General features: G+C 35.3%; 1 protein-coding gene across 1 annotated transcript; it reads right to left on the reverse strand.

The window, feature by feature from the left end:
* Positions 1 to 3,553: 3,553 nt before the first annotated feature.
* On the reverse strand, positions 3,554 to 12,611 carry LOC144432702 (sialate:O-sulfotransferase 2-like). The gene is made up of 4 exons (XM_078120968.1): positions 12,575 to 12,611; positions 5,691 to 5,855; positions 4,830 to 5,024; positions 3,554 to 3,915 (listed from the first exon to the last, which is right to left on the reverse strand). The coding sequence occupies exons 1-4, from the start codon at positions 12,609 to 12,611 to the stop codon at positions 3,554 to 3,556; spliced, it is 759 nt and encodes a 252-aa protein (XP_077977094.1).
* Between the last annotated feature and the right edge of the window lie 3,772 nt (positions 12,612 to 16,383).

Consider the following 16,383-nt stretch of genomic DNA (forward strand, 5'->3'; position numbering starts at 1 on the left):
TTTGTGACAAATCAAAATATCTATATTTAGGGTCTGGGTTAATTAAAACGTGAAACCCTTCTTTCCATGTCATCACCTAAAAGATCACGGCTATGCAGATCTAATAATGATAAAATAAATTCAATAACACATGCACTGTTATACCGAGAAAATGTATTAATATGATGAATCAAATAACATAATGTGTAAATACATTGAGCAACGTATTTTCAACTTTAAATGTTGACCCCAACAGCTACAGGAAACACATAAACGTGACATAATGGAAAGAGCTTGACTTATGACATCTCTAATAACTTATCCTAAAAGTGGTTTGTTTGTTTTGCGTTCATTTTCATGAATTTATTAATAATTACAGCCAATTCCGAACGAATGATTGGTAATTTGTATTCAATCCTGTACTCAGTGTGTTTACTTTATTCGTTTTACACAGTCCAGCTAATTCAACACGGTTAAATTATTCTCTTCCCTGGTGTGTAAACTACTAGTTCCATATTGATATATCATTCACATTATTATTTATTATATTCACAGCATATGCGCGTCTGTGTTTCTGTGTATGTATGTATGTATGTATGTGTCCGTCTGTCTGTCTCTGCATGTATCTATGTAGAAATTTAAGTAAATGTATGTACGTATGTATGTATGTACATTGTATGTATGTATGTATGTATGTATGTATGTATGTATGTATGTATGTATGTATGTATGTATGTATGTATGTATGTATGTTTGTTTGTTTGTTTGTTTGTCTGTGTGTCTGTGTCTGTGTCTGTGTTTCTTTCTATTGCAGGGCCGTAGACTGACCAAATTGCCGGGGGGGGGGCATAATTAGTTTTACAATGATGGTGCAATCATGCATTTAAAATTAAGAAAAGTGGCTAATTTACATAAATTTGCATACAACTTGCATAATATCTATTTTAGCATACGCAATTAAATATCATATGTAAGGCTAGAAAAAATAAAAAAGCTGGTCAACGGGCAACCTAACCCATCATATTGGGTAGGTATGTAGAATTTCATTTTTTCACAATGCTTGACAAGGATAAAACAAACCATATATAATGACAGCAAAATATTTCAGGTCGAGTTTAGATAGAACTTATTCAGTCATCTTGATACTATCTCTTGCAATTTGTCTCCATAGCTACAGTTAGGAAATGTACACAATTTATGGTTAAACAAATGCTGTAGCTCCTCTCACCCTCTCTTCTGAAAAAATGTTAAGCACCGCCAAATGAAACTCAAGCATTATTTTAGCCACCCCTTCTGTCACCTACACTAAAGTGGAAATATAAAATTATGTGGTACAATACAAATGCATGATACATTTAAATAACAGTGATAGCCAACAACAATAATACTCTGAATGAGATTACTTTCCACAGGATGTGGATTTCACACGCATACGGAGATGTCTCTAATTAGCTCTAACCTATACAGGGAGGTACTTAGCCAGACACCATCCATCTTGTTTTGGGAGAAAGACAATTATCACCTTGATTGCTACTGATTGGAGGGACAACTCGAAAGGTGAAACAAATTGAAAATAAGACAGTGTAGGAGGCCATTTAGAGGCATAAAATAGCAAACCATAGACATAATTAGTCTTACAATACTTGAATATGGTAATAAAATACCAGAATTGAAACAATTATGCTATACATTACATATTATCTGGAAGTGCATTTTGTTGTGGCAAAGCTGAAAGATATTTTACGAATGTGTACTTGGCAAATGACTTCTCCTGAAGTTTAATTTGGTTCCAAAAAATCACGAATAAAGAGCAAAACATTTCAAGACTTTCAGACTTTGCGGCCCTATGACTGTTCAGCCCACTCCCATGGTCGTAAACTTTTGCTCAATTCTTTTTAGTGCACATTTAATATGCAACAGCTTAATTTAATCTCAATTCATGCTTGTATGCATCAGCAGAGCCATGTAAACCACTGTATAAGATATTATATAATTTGGAATAGACTCAAATGTATATTGTTACATGTACTATTATTCAGAAAATATAAAGTAATATCCTTAATTTTGAAACAAATGCGACGCCCGCATGAGGATATATTGCCCATCACCAAAAAAATATATGGGTAGGTTTGACAGCTTTTTCATTTTTCCTAAACCTAATGTCACATCTTTCAAAGTAGTTGCCGAAAAGATATCACATTCAAAGTATAAAAACCCAAACTTTTAAATTAAAAAAAATTGGATGGTGCTTTCTCAAATAAGTAACACTACAAAATAATCATTTTCTTTACCCTACTCCCAACACTGTTATGGCCTTCCTTTCTGTTGGAACCCAAGGTGAAATCAGTGAATTCTACTTGCCATTATCGTTATAATGGAAATAACTGAAGTTTGGATTTTGATGTCGAAGGTACAGCTCTGTTTACAAATTCAGGGTCATTCTTTCCTAGCAAGTTGTCGCTTCAAAATGAATTGCGTAATAACGCTAGTGTCAGTGCAACGATATAATTATATCAAACAACATTTTAACCAAAGGCAACGCCGAACACAATTATTGAAAGTGGATCTTTAAAGAACGGATCTTAAATTGCGTACCTAGTTTAATAGTTTTTCAGGGCCACCAAATATTTCAAAAAGAGGTCTGCCGTTTTTATCAGTAAATGTTTTAATGTAAGGAACAAGATGTAAATGAGGTCGAGTGCATCTTCGGAGTCACTGCATGCAACAGGTGACCTCACGTTGAACGACTTTTTCCGTCTTTTTTTTAAGTTTCACTCTCTGACATTATTGCGACTTGATATCTTCAAATGACGGAGACTTTCAAGACTACTGTTACTCGCGGAAAATGCACAGTGCATGTGAACTTCTGTTGTACTTTCCCGCACAAAGAATTTTTTAAAAGTTACAATTTTTAACTGGACACATTTATTTATTTAAAGTTAAGCCAGGGTACAATAGAGATATAAAATACATAATAGCGAGTCAGTGTAAAGTCACTTTTGACTTTAGTAAACCATCAATTTAAATCGCGCATGCTATGAATCATCACGTAAATAACGATTTTAGTAACATCGCTATGTATTCAGAAAGTCGCTTTTTTTCTTGCTTTTTTCCAAGATCTCAGGGGGCAGCTGCCCCCCCCCCCCCCGCAGGCTACGGTACTCTATTGTTATAGCAGATATCAATCACACTTCTATCGAAATGTAAAGCTCTGTGTATTTTGCATACCGTATGTTAACATGTTAATCATGTTTACACGAGGTTTGGGAAGACTGGAGTGTTTATCAGTATCTCTCATATTTGATTTAAACATATTCCCGATATATTCCTATTACCTCAGATTATTTGTTTCCCTTGTCTACATTTATTACTACCTTATTGGCATATCTCACACATGAAAAAGCATTTGGAACAACACTCCCGAGAAAACAGTCTATTCATGTTGGACCCTTTAGTAGAAGCAAACCCAATATACGAGATATGAAACTGAAATCATAGTAATGGCCTATACTTTTGACATTTTATCTTAAACATTCTATGGTGACTTGTAGACATGCCACATAATGGACATATCTTATAACAGTTTGGATGCAGGGTGTATAGGGCTATGACCGTCTTCTTTCAGGATACGATCTATGTACGTGATGTACCCATTGATCAATTTATGTAAACTATTTGTGTAGGGATCAAACTTTGACCCTTTACGATTCTTGGTTGGTTTTCGATAGAAATTGCCTTCTTTGTTCTCTTCAACACATCGCCGCCTTTCTGCTGTAAACGTAAGGTTGAGAAATGACATCATACGGTCGATATTTGATATGGTATCCTTCTTCAGGTCCTCATAGTAAACAACTAAAATACGTCTTTTTTCAGTCAACCAACATTTGTGTAATCTTTGCCAGTATGAACTGTGTTCTGCGACAAACTCTTCCCAATCTGAAAAAAATACTATCCTGTTATACCTTAGGCTTATTAAAAGTGACACCACTGTCTAAAATCTGAATCTACCAATGCTTCTATAGATAGTTCTTATGTTTCAGTATGAGACATGTTATAAATCTATGTACAGTGTTAGAATTATTGCATGCATAGTGACAACATAAACCATATTCTTACAAGTTGAGATATGATGTTGCAATATGTTGGTTAAAGTAGGTAGGCGTGAATGATGATGTATTTATGTTTTTAATCACGTCAGCAAATCAACAGACATGAAACAACGCCCAACTCCATGAACAGCATAGAATCCATTGCAGCCTTAATAAGCGCATAGGATTAAAGCATTCACATTGCAACCTCAATCCTACTGGTTACCAATTATACAACATAGATGAGAGCGTGCACGTACCTACCACCGTTTGATCGGTTTGATGGCATATTACTACATGGTGCTTTCATTTAGTTGTTTGGTAAATGTTATCTCTACACTGTTTGGTTGTTATAATGTAAGTAGGTATATATAGCACAATGAATCCTTCGGTAGTTATATGCTCTTTCGTGCACTTTATACCTAGCTCCGCTAATCAACTCATGACGTCATGAAGTAGAATAATATTTGAAAGACACAACAAAAAGTAGAGTTTAACAAAACGTCATTCTTAAACATATAATATCATATTATGTTAACGTACAAAACTTTTGTTGGTCTATTCCTTGTGAACTTCTATCCAAGGCTATATTATGGTTTATTATTTGTTTTTATCAGATTGTTTATTTCTATTTACTCATTTCAAGAATTTCAAACCATTCAAGCTATATTTGATATATATACCATATTTCTCATTCAACATCTAATCAGTTGACATTCTACACATTGCTGTGCATATGTTGTTAAGACAATTCACACTTACATTTCCCTGTAATATTTTGTAGTGGAAATCGTGATACGTGATCACCATGTCGTCTTCTGTATTCAGCTATTATAGCATTGTACGGATTTCGAATAAGCAAAATAGCAGATGAAAACTCATGTTTCCTATCACAATAATGCGTTTTGACGATGAGGGTGTTGCCTTTGCGATAATCTTCAAGTTGTCCACGAAAACCTATTGTTATGGGACAATATGTATGGGATTAATGACAGAGTTAACATACAACAGTTAGTGCTATGAATCTCTTTTATTTTACAGGGGAACTAAGAGGGGACAGGCCTCATTATATATTTTCCGACAATACATCACCCTAGTGTACATCAGGCCTCTTCTGCGCCAAATTTGTTATTTTTGATTTCTTAATTAACCTCTGCCAAGGGTTGGTTAAAATTAATTTTTCGGTGTCATTATTGTACGTAAAGGAAAGAAGCTAAAGATAAAATTAGCCTAACACACTTGTTCCCTTTTAATATTCAGTTCGACACGTAGTAGTTATAAACATAACAAGTATCAAGTTCTTACACTATCCAAAGCACATTCAAACTGGACGGAGAAGTTTTCAGTTATGAATGATACGTTTCGCAGAATGTAAACAAGAAAATATAACAGTCATGAGAAGTCAAACGTGTGTATATATATCATAATTTATGATACGAGGGCGCCACATTAGACAGTGTGTATACTGTTTATTGAACTTGTCAATACAGTGGTGGATATTTTGACTTTAAGTTAGTACTCATTTACGTAATTTAGGAAAACCTATTGACGTGAACAAACATTGCATTTTCTTATAGTAACGAAAGGTAGAGGAACTTCTTACGACAAACAGTTTCTACGCACCTCCACGAAAGAGACCACGATCATTGCCAATAGATCCAGTGTAAATTCCTGAAGCAATTTCCAATAGATGTCTAGTCCAGGTATTCCCTGATCCAGGAAAACTCACTAAGGCTACGAGGGGTCGGGTCTTACTGCTCCAGTTGGGAAACCTTACAGAGCAGTTTACTGAAAGTTAAGATAACGTTCATGTTCAAAATAATACTACTTCATTGCAACGATACCTGTATGTATGTATGTATGTATGTATGTATGTATGTATGTATGTATGTATGTATGTATGTATGTATGTATGTATGTATGTATGTATGTATGTATGTGTGTGTGTGTGTGTGTGTGTGTGTGTGTGTGTGTGTATGTATGTATGTATGTATGTAGTATGTGTGTATGTAGAAAGAAATGTATAAGAAACTTGTGAGACAGTACGAATAAATAGATGTAATCCGACGTTTCGAATAAACATTCTTTTTCAAGGAATTCAAAGGCAAGACTTAGGTAAACACCTGATTATATCTGAATGTTTTGGAATAGAACGACAACCTCGCGTGATTAACGATTATACGTGTGAAAAGTTATAAAATTCGCACACACCAAAAAGAACAAATAGAACACGCCTGCAATATAAAATAAGCGTGATTAGACAGGAAATGACGTGAATAATCTATTAATTCCAAGAGGTTCCAGCATTCCGAGAATGATTTCCTCTTCCTTCAACCTCAAATGGTTCTCATCTCCAGTAACCTTACAAATTCCTGTAATAGACATATCTGATACACTATGATCGTTGGTAATAAAATGCATAGATACGGGATAGTTACGATTCTTTTGTCTGGTCAGACGGAGATGTTCCAAGAAACGATCACCAAGACGAAGTACAGTTGAACCTAAATGAAAAACACATTTCTGGCACGTAATGTAATACACTACGTTAGTACTAATACAAACAAATCTACTCGTAACAGCCACACTGTTCTTAGGGCCAAAAACACCACCATATCTCTAAGATTAGTATCACGACGTCAAGCTGTTAAAGGTGCTTCAGGAAATAATGAATTGTTAACCCTATTAGAACGTAAGATAATAAAATGCTTGTATATAATGTTCTTAACTCTAGTGGAAAAGGGATGGTATGTTTGAGCCAATATGGGACGATCGTTATTACTCTTCTGATCATGTGATTTGACACAAGCTTCCCTAGACAAAGATGACACTTTAAGTAAAGCCGCATTGGTAACCGACACTGGATAACCACGTTGATGGAAGTACGTGCAAAATTCAGCAGACCTTTCTCTGAAATCCAAATCACTACTACAAATACGACGTAAACGAAGTAATTGTGAATAGGGAATGGAATCTTTACACTTAGTAGGATGTGATGAACCATACTGCAAATATGAATGTGTAGGTTTAATTTAGTATAAATAGATGTAGCTATATCATCACCATCAATCCTAAGGGAGATGTCAAAGAAATTGATAGTTAGTTAGTTAGTTAGTTAGTTAGTTAGTTCAGAAATATCATAGTATACTGAATAGCAGGATTAAAGTTACACATGTAGTTTGCATAGGTTCCTCAAGTTTGAGTGAAGCTGCACAAGCGCCATCATCATTAAATCGTTTATATAGATCAGGTAGGATCCCTTGATACGAACTGAAAATAAGGTGTTCTTGATAAGACATAAATAGACAAGCATAACTAGGACCAAGACAACTTCCCATAGCAACGCCGTGTTTCTGCACACCATACCTATCATTAAAGGTAAATTATATTATAGCATTAGCGATTCCAGTGAATTTTGTGACGTCATCGCTGTACATTATTACTGATAATGTACTCCGTTATTGGGCATCGCGGCCCCGGAACGAGCATAACAATACAAGCTTATGTCCGTAAGGCAATTTTTTCCAATTTTTTTTTTAATGTATGTTGTTACTTATGATTGTCATTTCTACTGTTTAAAAATACAACGCATTCATGAAACAAATTTGTTCACAGCAGTTCATTGAAGTGTATATGTGTGTGTACGTGTATGTACGTATGTCGCTATGATTAGTATTCAGCTTCCGGGCAACATGGCAGACGATGTTCAGCGCTGTGTATATTATACGTTGTTTTGCGTTTCTCGGTCTACAAATTAACTGGAATTGGCAAAACTATAAAATAATAACAATAATGTATGCCCTCCCAGTCCATAATGGACTCAAGCAAACTTTGCACTCCATAATGGGCTCGGCTGTCACCTCGCCCATTATGTCGTTCAAAGTTTGCTTTCGTCCATTATGTATGTATGTATGTATGTATGTATGTATGTATGTATGTGTGTGTGTGTGTGTGTGTGTGTGTGTGTGTGTGTGTGTGTGTGTGTGCATCATTCTTATGCGTACTTTACCGTTTATTTCAACTTGCCAGGTAATGTGTCGTTCTATTGTCGTACTCATCAGTTATTTATTGGAAAGTTAACCCACATATATCTTGAATAAGCTTTTTGTAAAAGAATATTAATTCGAAGCATTGGGATTGTACACATCGCTTGCAATTGACAACCGACGTGTTGTTCAAGTTACACCACTTCACGTGTGTAAACCCTTTGTTTCAGGAGTATATTATTTACACGATTGTATCCACATTGTCTAATACTACACTGGTTCGGTGCAATATAACGATATTGCACTGGTACGATAGTATATCCAGATACTGCACTGGTACAATACAATATTAAGACAATGTTGTATTCTAGTAAAGTTATGCATGTTTTTGTATGAAACATTTAATCAAATTTTAATTAAAGCACAGACTAAATAACTTATGTTAGTTTTCTAAGTCATTATTCTCATGCAACAAGTTTTTACTTTGTATTTTTTATGCTTTTCATTCTTCCGGGGTTCTCAATCAAAGATAACTTTAGTGCAAACCCACAAACAATGAAAAGCTCAAAAGAAAACCCAAATGCAACAAGTATTGTAACTAGTCTCAAATGTTACAAATTGCACTTCAAAAATAGATTCCAATACCTGCGCCTTGCTTAAATGTGAGCCACAAAGAATTTATGCTGATCAAATTTTGGAGGTCTTTTTACAGGTCGAAAATAGAACTGTAACATCACAGTTAGAGTAAAGTATGAATCGATTTGACAATCATACAGTATTGTTTTACACCCAAACAACAGTGCCAGAACATTGGTAAACAATGTTTCCATCTTACTGGCAATTCTCGTAGGTTTTGATAATTCGAGAAGGTGATAAAGGAAGAGAACATTTCATCTGATAAAATGCGAGTGCGGTGCAGATTTTGAAAAACATACCACACTCGACATATATACTAGAACTAAATTGATGGTTCGTGAAATGACGTTGAATATCCATTTATTAAAGACGTTATCAAACTTACAAAGGGGCGACAGTGATAACCTAGTGGTCAGTACAATCACGTACGATTTTAAGAAACACAGAGCCGGATTCAAGTTTTGTCTACAAAAGAAAAAAATATAGTTGATGTAAATATTTAGAGGACACGAGGATTAAATTGTACTCAACAGTCTGTTCTCAACATCATGGAGAAGACAAACTAGATTACTATCCACAATCGCCCCACAACGTATATAATACCCACGGCATTACTGTCCTCTCACATCAAAATCACATCCCGGAATTACAAATCTGATCGAAACAAGTGTTATATAAGTGCCATATGGTTGAAATAAACTGACTAATCACTGGCCTGTTGCATAGTTTTACAATGATTTGCAGATCAAATCCGATTGGCCAATTTGTGCCCACATACAGGTGTGCTTGCTCTGGCCATTCAAAAACCATAATCTTTCCAATACTTTCAGTAGTGTGGGGATTCAGCTTTTTGATGATGTTATTCAGCTAAATTTAACCAAACAAATTCAATAATATGTCATTAGTGCGAACGTGCACGTGGTGTAAGCTGCTTAATGAGCTACAGTGCGGATAATGGGCTATAGCGCAGATATTGCACCAACCTCGTGCTCCGCTGCACTACACACTTATTTGGATAGAGATTGATATCATGGCCAACACTGATATCTAACATACAAATCGACAGAGACACGATCCAAAAAGAAACAAAAAACTGCATTGATTGTTCATTGGCTTTGTTGGATTGAAAGCGCAATGAGACAACGAACAAATCTGGTGACAGAGGTTCATATCAGACTTTATAGGTTGAATGGTTTGGCCCTCTTGGTGTATTCTACTTTCATATCAAAGCAAGGCAATGTCTCTCAACCATCAATTTAAAGCAAGGCAATGTCTCTCAACCCATGTTTTACTTGTAATTTAGTGTTGTTGGACGACTTAATACTCTTTCGCAATGTGATTTCCATCATTTTATTTATCAGCTCTAGATTTTAGTGTTGACTGTGTCTTTTGAGTCTTTGTTGTTGGTTTGTTTTGTTTGTTATATAATTTATTCTTGTGATGTATATTTTATCTTCCTGACGGTTTTACTGTAGTTTTTATTCATATTTTACATCTCGGATGTATTGGCACGCCTGTGCTACTTTTTAAACCAAGTATAAATAAAATAATAAAAATAATAATAATAATTCGGATTTACACATTTGGTATGCATATTTAGTTTAGAACAGCTAATAAATGAAAGGAAACGAGAATGTGGGTCGAACCGAGTAATTTGATTGGTTGACTATGTGGATACACACACGCTTAGTCCGGCCCGTCTGCCATTTGAATGGTGAACACCTTCGGAACAGCACTGTATTTACGGTGATGAGACACTTTCCATAAAGAACTGTTGGAGTAATATTAGCGAGAATATAATTGAATAAGCTTGGAAAAAGGGACAGAAAATGAAAATGCGTACGTATTACATGTATGTCTCAGTACCGTAGCCTGCGAGGGGGGGGGGGACAGCCCCCCCCCCCCCTGAGATTTTTGGTGGAAAAAGCAAGAAAAGTGTGACTTTTTGAATACATAGCGACGTAACAGTTATTAAAATCGTTATTTACGTGATGATTCCTAGCATGCGCGATTTAAATTGGTGGATCACTAAAAGTCAAAAGTGACTACACAAACTCCTCGCTAATATGTATCTTATATCTCTATTGTACGCTGGCTTAACATTGAATAAAAAAATGTGTCCAGTTGAAAATTTTAACTTTTAAAAATTCTTTGCGCGGAAAAGAACAAACGAAGTTCACATGCAACGTGCATTTTCCGTGGGTAACAGTAGTCTTGAAAGTCTCCTTCATTTGAAGATAGCAAGTCGCAATAATGTCAGAGAGTGAAACTCAAAAAAAAAAAAACAGAAAAAGTCGTTCAACGTGAGGTCGCCTGTTGCATGCAGTGACTCCGAAGATGCATTCGACCTCATTTACATCTTGTTTCTTATATTAAAACATTTACTGATAAAACGGCAGACCTCTTTTTAGAATATTTGGTGGCCCTGAAAAACAAAGTCTGAAAGTCTTGAAATGTTTTGCTCTTTATTCGTGATTTTTTGGAACCAAATTAAACTTCAGGAGAAGTCATTACCAAGTGCACATCCGCAAAATATCTTTCAGCTTTGCCACATCAAAATATACTTCACGATAATATGTAATGTATAGCATAATTGTTTCAATTCTGGTATTTTATTACCATATTCAACTATTGTAAGACAAAAAAGTATGTCTATGGTTTGATATTGTATGCCTCCTACACTGTCTTATTTTCATTTTTTTCACCTTTGGAGTTGTCTCTCCAATCAGTAGCAATCAATGATAATTGTCTTTCTCCTAAAACAAGATGGACGGTGTCTGGCTAAGTACCTCCCAGTATAGGTTAGAGCTAATTAGAGACATCTCTGTATGCGTGTGAAATCGACATCCTGTGGGATGTAATCTCATTCAGAGTATTATTGATGTTGGCTATCACTGTTATTTTAATGTATCATATTATACCACATAATTTTATATCTCCACTTTAGTGTAGGTGACAGAATGGGTGGCTAAAATAATGCTCGAGTTTCATTTGGCGGGGCTTAACATTTTTCCAGAAGAGAGGGTAAGAGGAGCTACAACATTTGTTTAACCGTAAATTGTGTACATTTCCTAACTGTAGCTATGCAGACAAATCGCAAGAGATAGTATCATGAATAATGAATTTCATCAAAATAAATGTATACGAGAATCTGGTTAATCATACGAGGTCATACACTTACTATTGTCTTACTATTATTAAGATAATATTCAATTTACTATCTTAATTTATTTACTCATGGTAATTGTATGTATGTATGCATGTATGTACAAATGTATGTATGTATGTATGTATGTATGTATGTATGTATGTATGTATGTATGTATGTATGTATGTATGTATGCTTGCCTGCCTGCCTAAAGCTGCCTGTCTGTCTGTCTGTCTGTCTGTCTATCTGTCTATCTGCAAGGCTGGAGGGAAGGAGGTAGGTAGGTACACATGACTATGCCGGTCTGTGTGTAGGTTGGGCAGGTTGGTAGGCAGGTACTTAGGTAAGTGGGTGGGTCGGTAAGTATTATCGAGATCTGTCTTACCAGAAATGTTATTATATAATTGTATTCTCTGTACAAGAAGTGAGTGCAGATATATCGACGCTGACTATGTGTGAATGATATGTCCAAATATAACATACCTCAAATGGTGTAAAACTTAATGGAAATACAACCATTCGATCTCACGATTTCTGCACTAGTTAAGCATTATAAATATTTAGACTACATTTATAGAATTAAACATGACGGTGGCGTTCACAAAAAATATTCCACTGCAGTCAAATCAATAAACTGTTTGGTTGATATCACTTTGTACTTTCTTTCGGGGGTGGAAACCAATGAAACAACCAACAAATATGACTTTAAGTACAGTAACTATTCAAGAGGTACTTACATGTCTCTGTAATATTCATAGCATTATTCCAGGACATTTTGGCCGGACTGTACAGCACAACATTGTGACGAGAAGGCAAGTTCAATACTATGACTAAACAGCCAAGGGTTGCACAAACAGTTGAGACACTGGCAATTTTTAAAAGGCGAGCCATTGCATTGCGATGGATTTATAAGAAATGGTACACTCGAAAGTATAATGTAAACATTACGTGTTGCTCTCTCAAAAAAACAACAGATTAAATGACACGATTGTTTACTTTTCGTTGCTAGTACTATACTATGTTCTCATATAGGAGTAGCTCGTCAAGGTACCAGTGAGAATACTTCTCTACAAAATGAAAATCAAACTATATAACGGCCTAAGTGGCTCTAGTTGACTATTTTTGGAGTTTACCCTTGGTGCTTATACACCTACTTGTCAACCATGTATTTATACTTGACTCAATGTTTCTGAGTGTTAAGTATAATCTGTCATCAATATTTATATTGATATGTACACCGATATGCAAACGCTCGTTTGACTCATGAAGCGAGGAAATTGTTTAATCCCTATTCTAAATTATACATGGAGAATTGACCTCAAGAACTTATCACATGGTGCGTCATTCATGTAGCAAATACACTGTTCGAAAACAATTAGAATTAAAACTTTTAAAATACAAAAATCTTAATTACATATTTCACAAAATGATAATCAGTATAAAAAGTGTGTTAACCATTATACAAGAGCTTTATCAATAGTCTGTGCCAGAATTCAATTGAGCCAATAGCTTCTGATATAATGACGCCATCACGAACATTTATACCAATTATGTAATTAAATATTAAACAGATTGTCTCTAGAAATAACGTTTTCCAGATATAGTTTTACTTCAGTTATTTTTCCTCGCTCTCTCCCTCTCTACATATAACGAAACACAACACGGCATACCAATTCGCGATCGGTCTGAGGATAGTGTCGCCATTATGACGTCATTGTAACTATGGAGATGTATCAGTATGGTCGGAAAATTGTGAAATCAACTGACAGCGAGATAGACTTATCGTTTACAGTTGACTAGGCATTAAAAACTGAACACAAGCTGATCATGATTACCTAGTTATATTGGACCATCTTTTACATTCAGTACATAGGTTCCATGTAATGACAGAAACATAAACTGTTGGGGTTTTTTTATTTTGAAACCTAATTTTATCTTTATTAGTTTTTGATTTTTGATTTCATTTTTTTTGGCCTAGGTCCATCCTTAACGTCATTGGTAATCAATTTTTTATTTGATATATTATTCTAAACGCTGATGGCGCACAACATGTTGTAACCTTTAGTTGCTTAGCAGTGCCTTTTCTATACATTGAATTCATTTGGTATATTGTATACGTGATATCTGAAAAGAATCGTGCTTTATAGTAGGTACACAAACAGCAAGATACAGTATGCTTAACTATTTTTTTTAAGTTACATAGTGAAGAGGAGTAAATACTTTAACCCTTGTAATTTAACCACAGATATTTACACTTGTGATAATCAAAATATCTTTATGTGAAACCCTTCTTTCCATTGATCCCCTCGAAAATCAAAGCTATCAAAGAAGACTAATACTGATAAGATAAATTCAATGACACATATACAATTATAGATACGGAGACAAGGAAAATGATAATAAACAATCCGTGACATCAAGTGGCCAATTCAAGTGATATTCCGATTTGATTTCTCGCATTCAAAAATCAATTTTGTTTGTCGAAGACGACATTCACTCATTAATTAAAGATACACCATATTTTTCAAATGTTAGTAACAAATATTTAAACTCAAAATCGCTAACTTTATAAATCGAAGCCCTTAGAGATACACAAACTAGCCATCCAATATTTCATTTAAAATCACAATTTTATTAGTACGATTCGTACAAACCTAATGTGACTTATGTAACTGCAGATTTTGTCCTTGGGGTTTTCTGTGTCACGTGACCCGATATTACTTTGAGTGGCAAGAGCGCCACACTCAAATGAGGCCGCGTAGCTTCTGTTTTAGCGCTAAATATCTCTCTGAGTGTTCTGTATATAGATTGTAGCAGTTTATATCACATAGGCACCTAACTCATTGTAACTACTGTACCTCAAAATGCTAACTCTGGCCACGAGGTCTTTCAAATTAAAGTTTTTTACCAAGGACATTGAGAAACTACCAAAAGGCGGCGTTGCATTGACGACACAATCGCCACTTCAACCCAATACAAAACGTCCATATTATTATAATTCTAACCAATCACATATCTCATTCAAAGTCACATGATCCGCGATAAATTATTTCTCTTTATCCTTGGTTTAGGCTGGGGTCAGAATTTATGGCAGGGGACCTGGAGAGAAATTATTTTGGTCAAAAACAAAAAGCAGAGTTTTCTCTTTCAATCTTAATTCTGGTAGAAACAGCATCTCCCATGATAGCTAGTGGGGTGGGGGAGGGGTGTCCCCCTCCCACGGTAAGTACATTTTCGAAAATAAGGACATGTAGGAGGCCATTTAGTGGCCTAAAATTTCAAACCATACACGTTATCAGAAGCCATAGAGTCCTTGACAATTGTCTTCAATACCAAAATTTTACTCGAGTCAATATATTATTATGCAACTGTATGGCTATATTACCTACACTTTAACTTATGCAGAGATATGTTGGCAGACACACATATTCGCTTGGATACTGAGGTAAATGCCCGGGGCAGGGGGCCACTGACCAGGTCTGGTTTGTCTTGATACAGGGCAAACTTTATGTTCAGGATGATTTAACATGATACTCACTATTTCAATTGACACTTGACATCTCATTATAATTTGCATGCCAGCGTCTTACAACGTTAGCCAAAGACGTTGCGATGTTATCAGGTTGAGAGAACACCTGTTTCTAAAACCACCGGTCCCTGCAGTGTCTGAGCCAAACCACGATTTTTGACTGGTGGAATCGAAAGATTTGCATATAGCATTACAGATGATTTCAATGACGTTAAAGCCCGGCACACACACGAGCAAAGTGCTGAGCAAAAAGTCATTCGTGCCATTTTCCTCAGCAGATAGCTCATGTGCGCGCGTAAATGTTCATGAGATTTCGAACGTTCGGGGCTGTGAGCCAAATATCTAGCGTGTTTGATAATTTTTGCCTCGAATGACTTTTTGCTCGTGTGTGCGGCAAACCGTGAGCAAAATGCTCACAACTTCTCTCTTTATGTTTGAAGTATGTGCCAAATTATATTAAATTTGAAGCGTGCATTCTAAGTTATAACTTAATTACTGAAAATCAAAAATTTTGCAAATTAATCATTACAAATACAAGCTATATTATCAAACTGTATATGACACAAGCACTTTTGTTATCAGCAATGTATGCACCAAATTATATTGAATATGAAGCGTGCAGTCTTAGGACAGCCTAATTACTGACAACCATTCATTATGTAAATAGCTCACATTAATATCCATGGAATGTTTACCAAAATCTAACCAGTTCTAGCCATTAAATAAATAATATATGTAAACTACAGTAATAAGGTCCTATAGATAATAAATTGTATAATAGGCTATGAAATCAAGTACGTAAATATGTGTTGAACCTGTAATATCCCGTATACACTAAAACTTTCAGCACTGTAGTCATGTCAAAATCTGTGAGATCTTTGAATCATGTTTTTCTTACCACTTGTTATTTTCAATCGAAATACTTTAAAACATTTTGGCGAATGTTGCCAACAGCAGGATTCTTTATATCTATAAAATAGTAATGACTGTAAGAGTATGTGACTCTTCAGAGTTTCT

Source organism: Glandiceps talaboti, chromosome 3, assembly GCF_964340395.1.
Source record: "Glandiceps talaboti chromosome 3, keGlaTala1.1, whole genome shotgun sequence".
NCBI classification, from domain to species: Eukaryota; Metazoa; Hemichordata; class Enteropneusta; family Spengelidae; genus Glandiceps; species Glandiceps talaboti.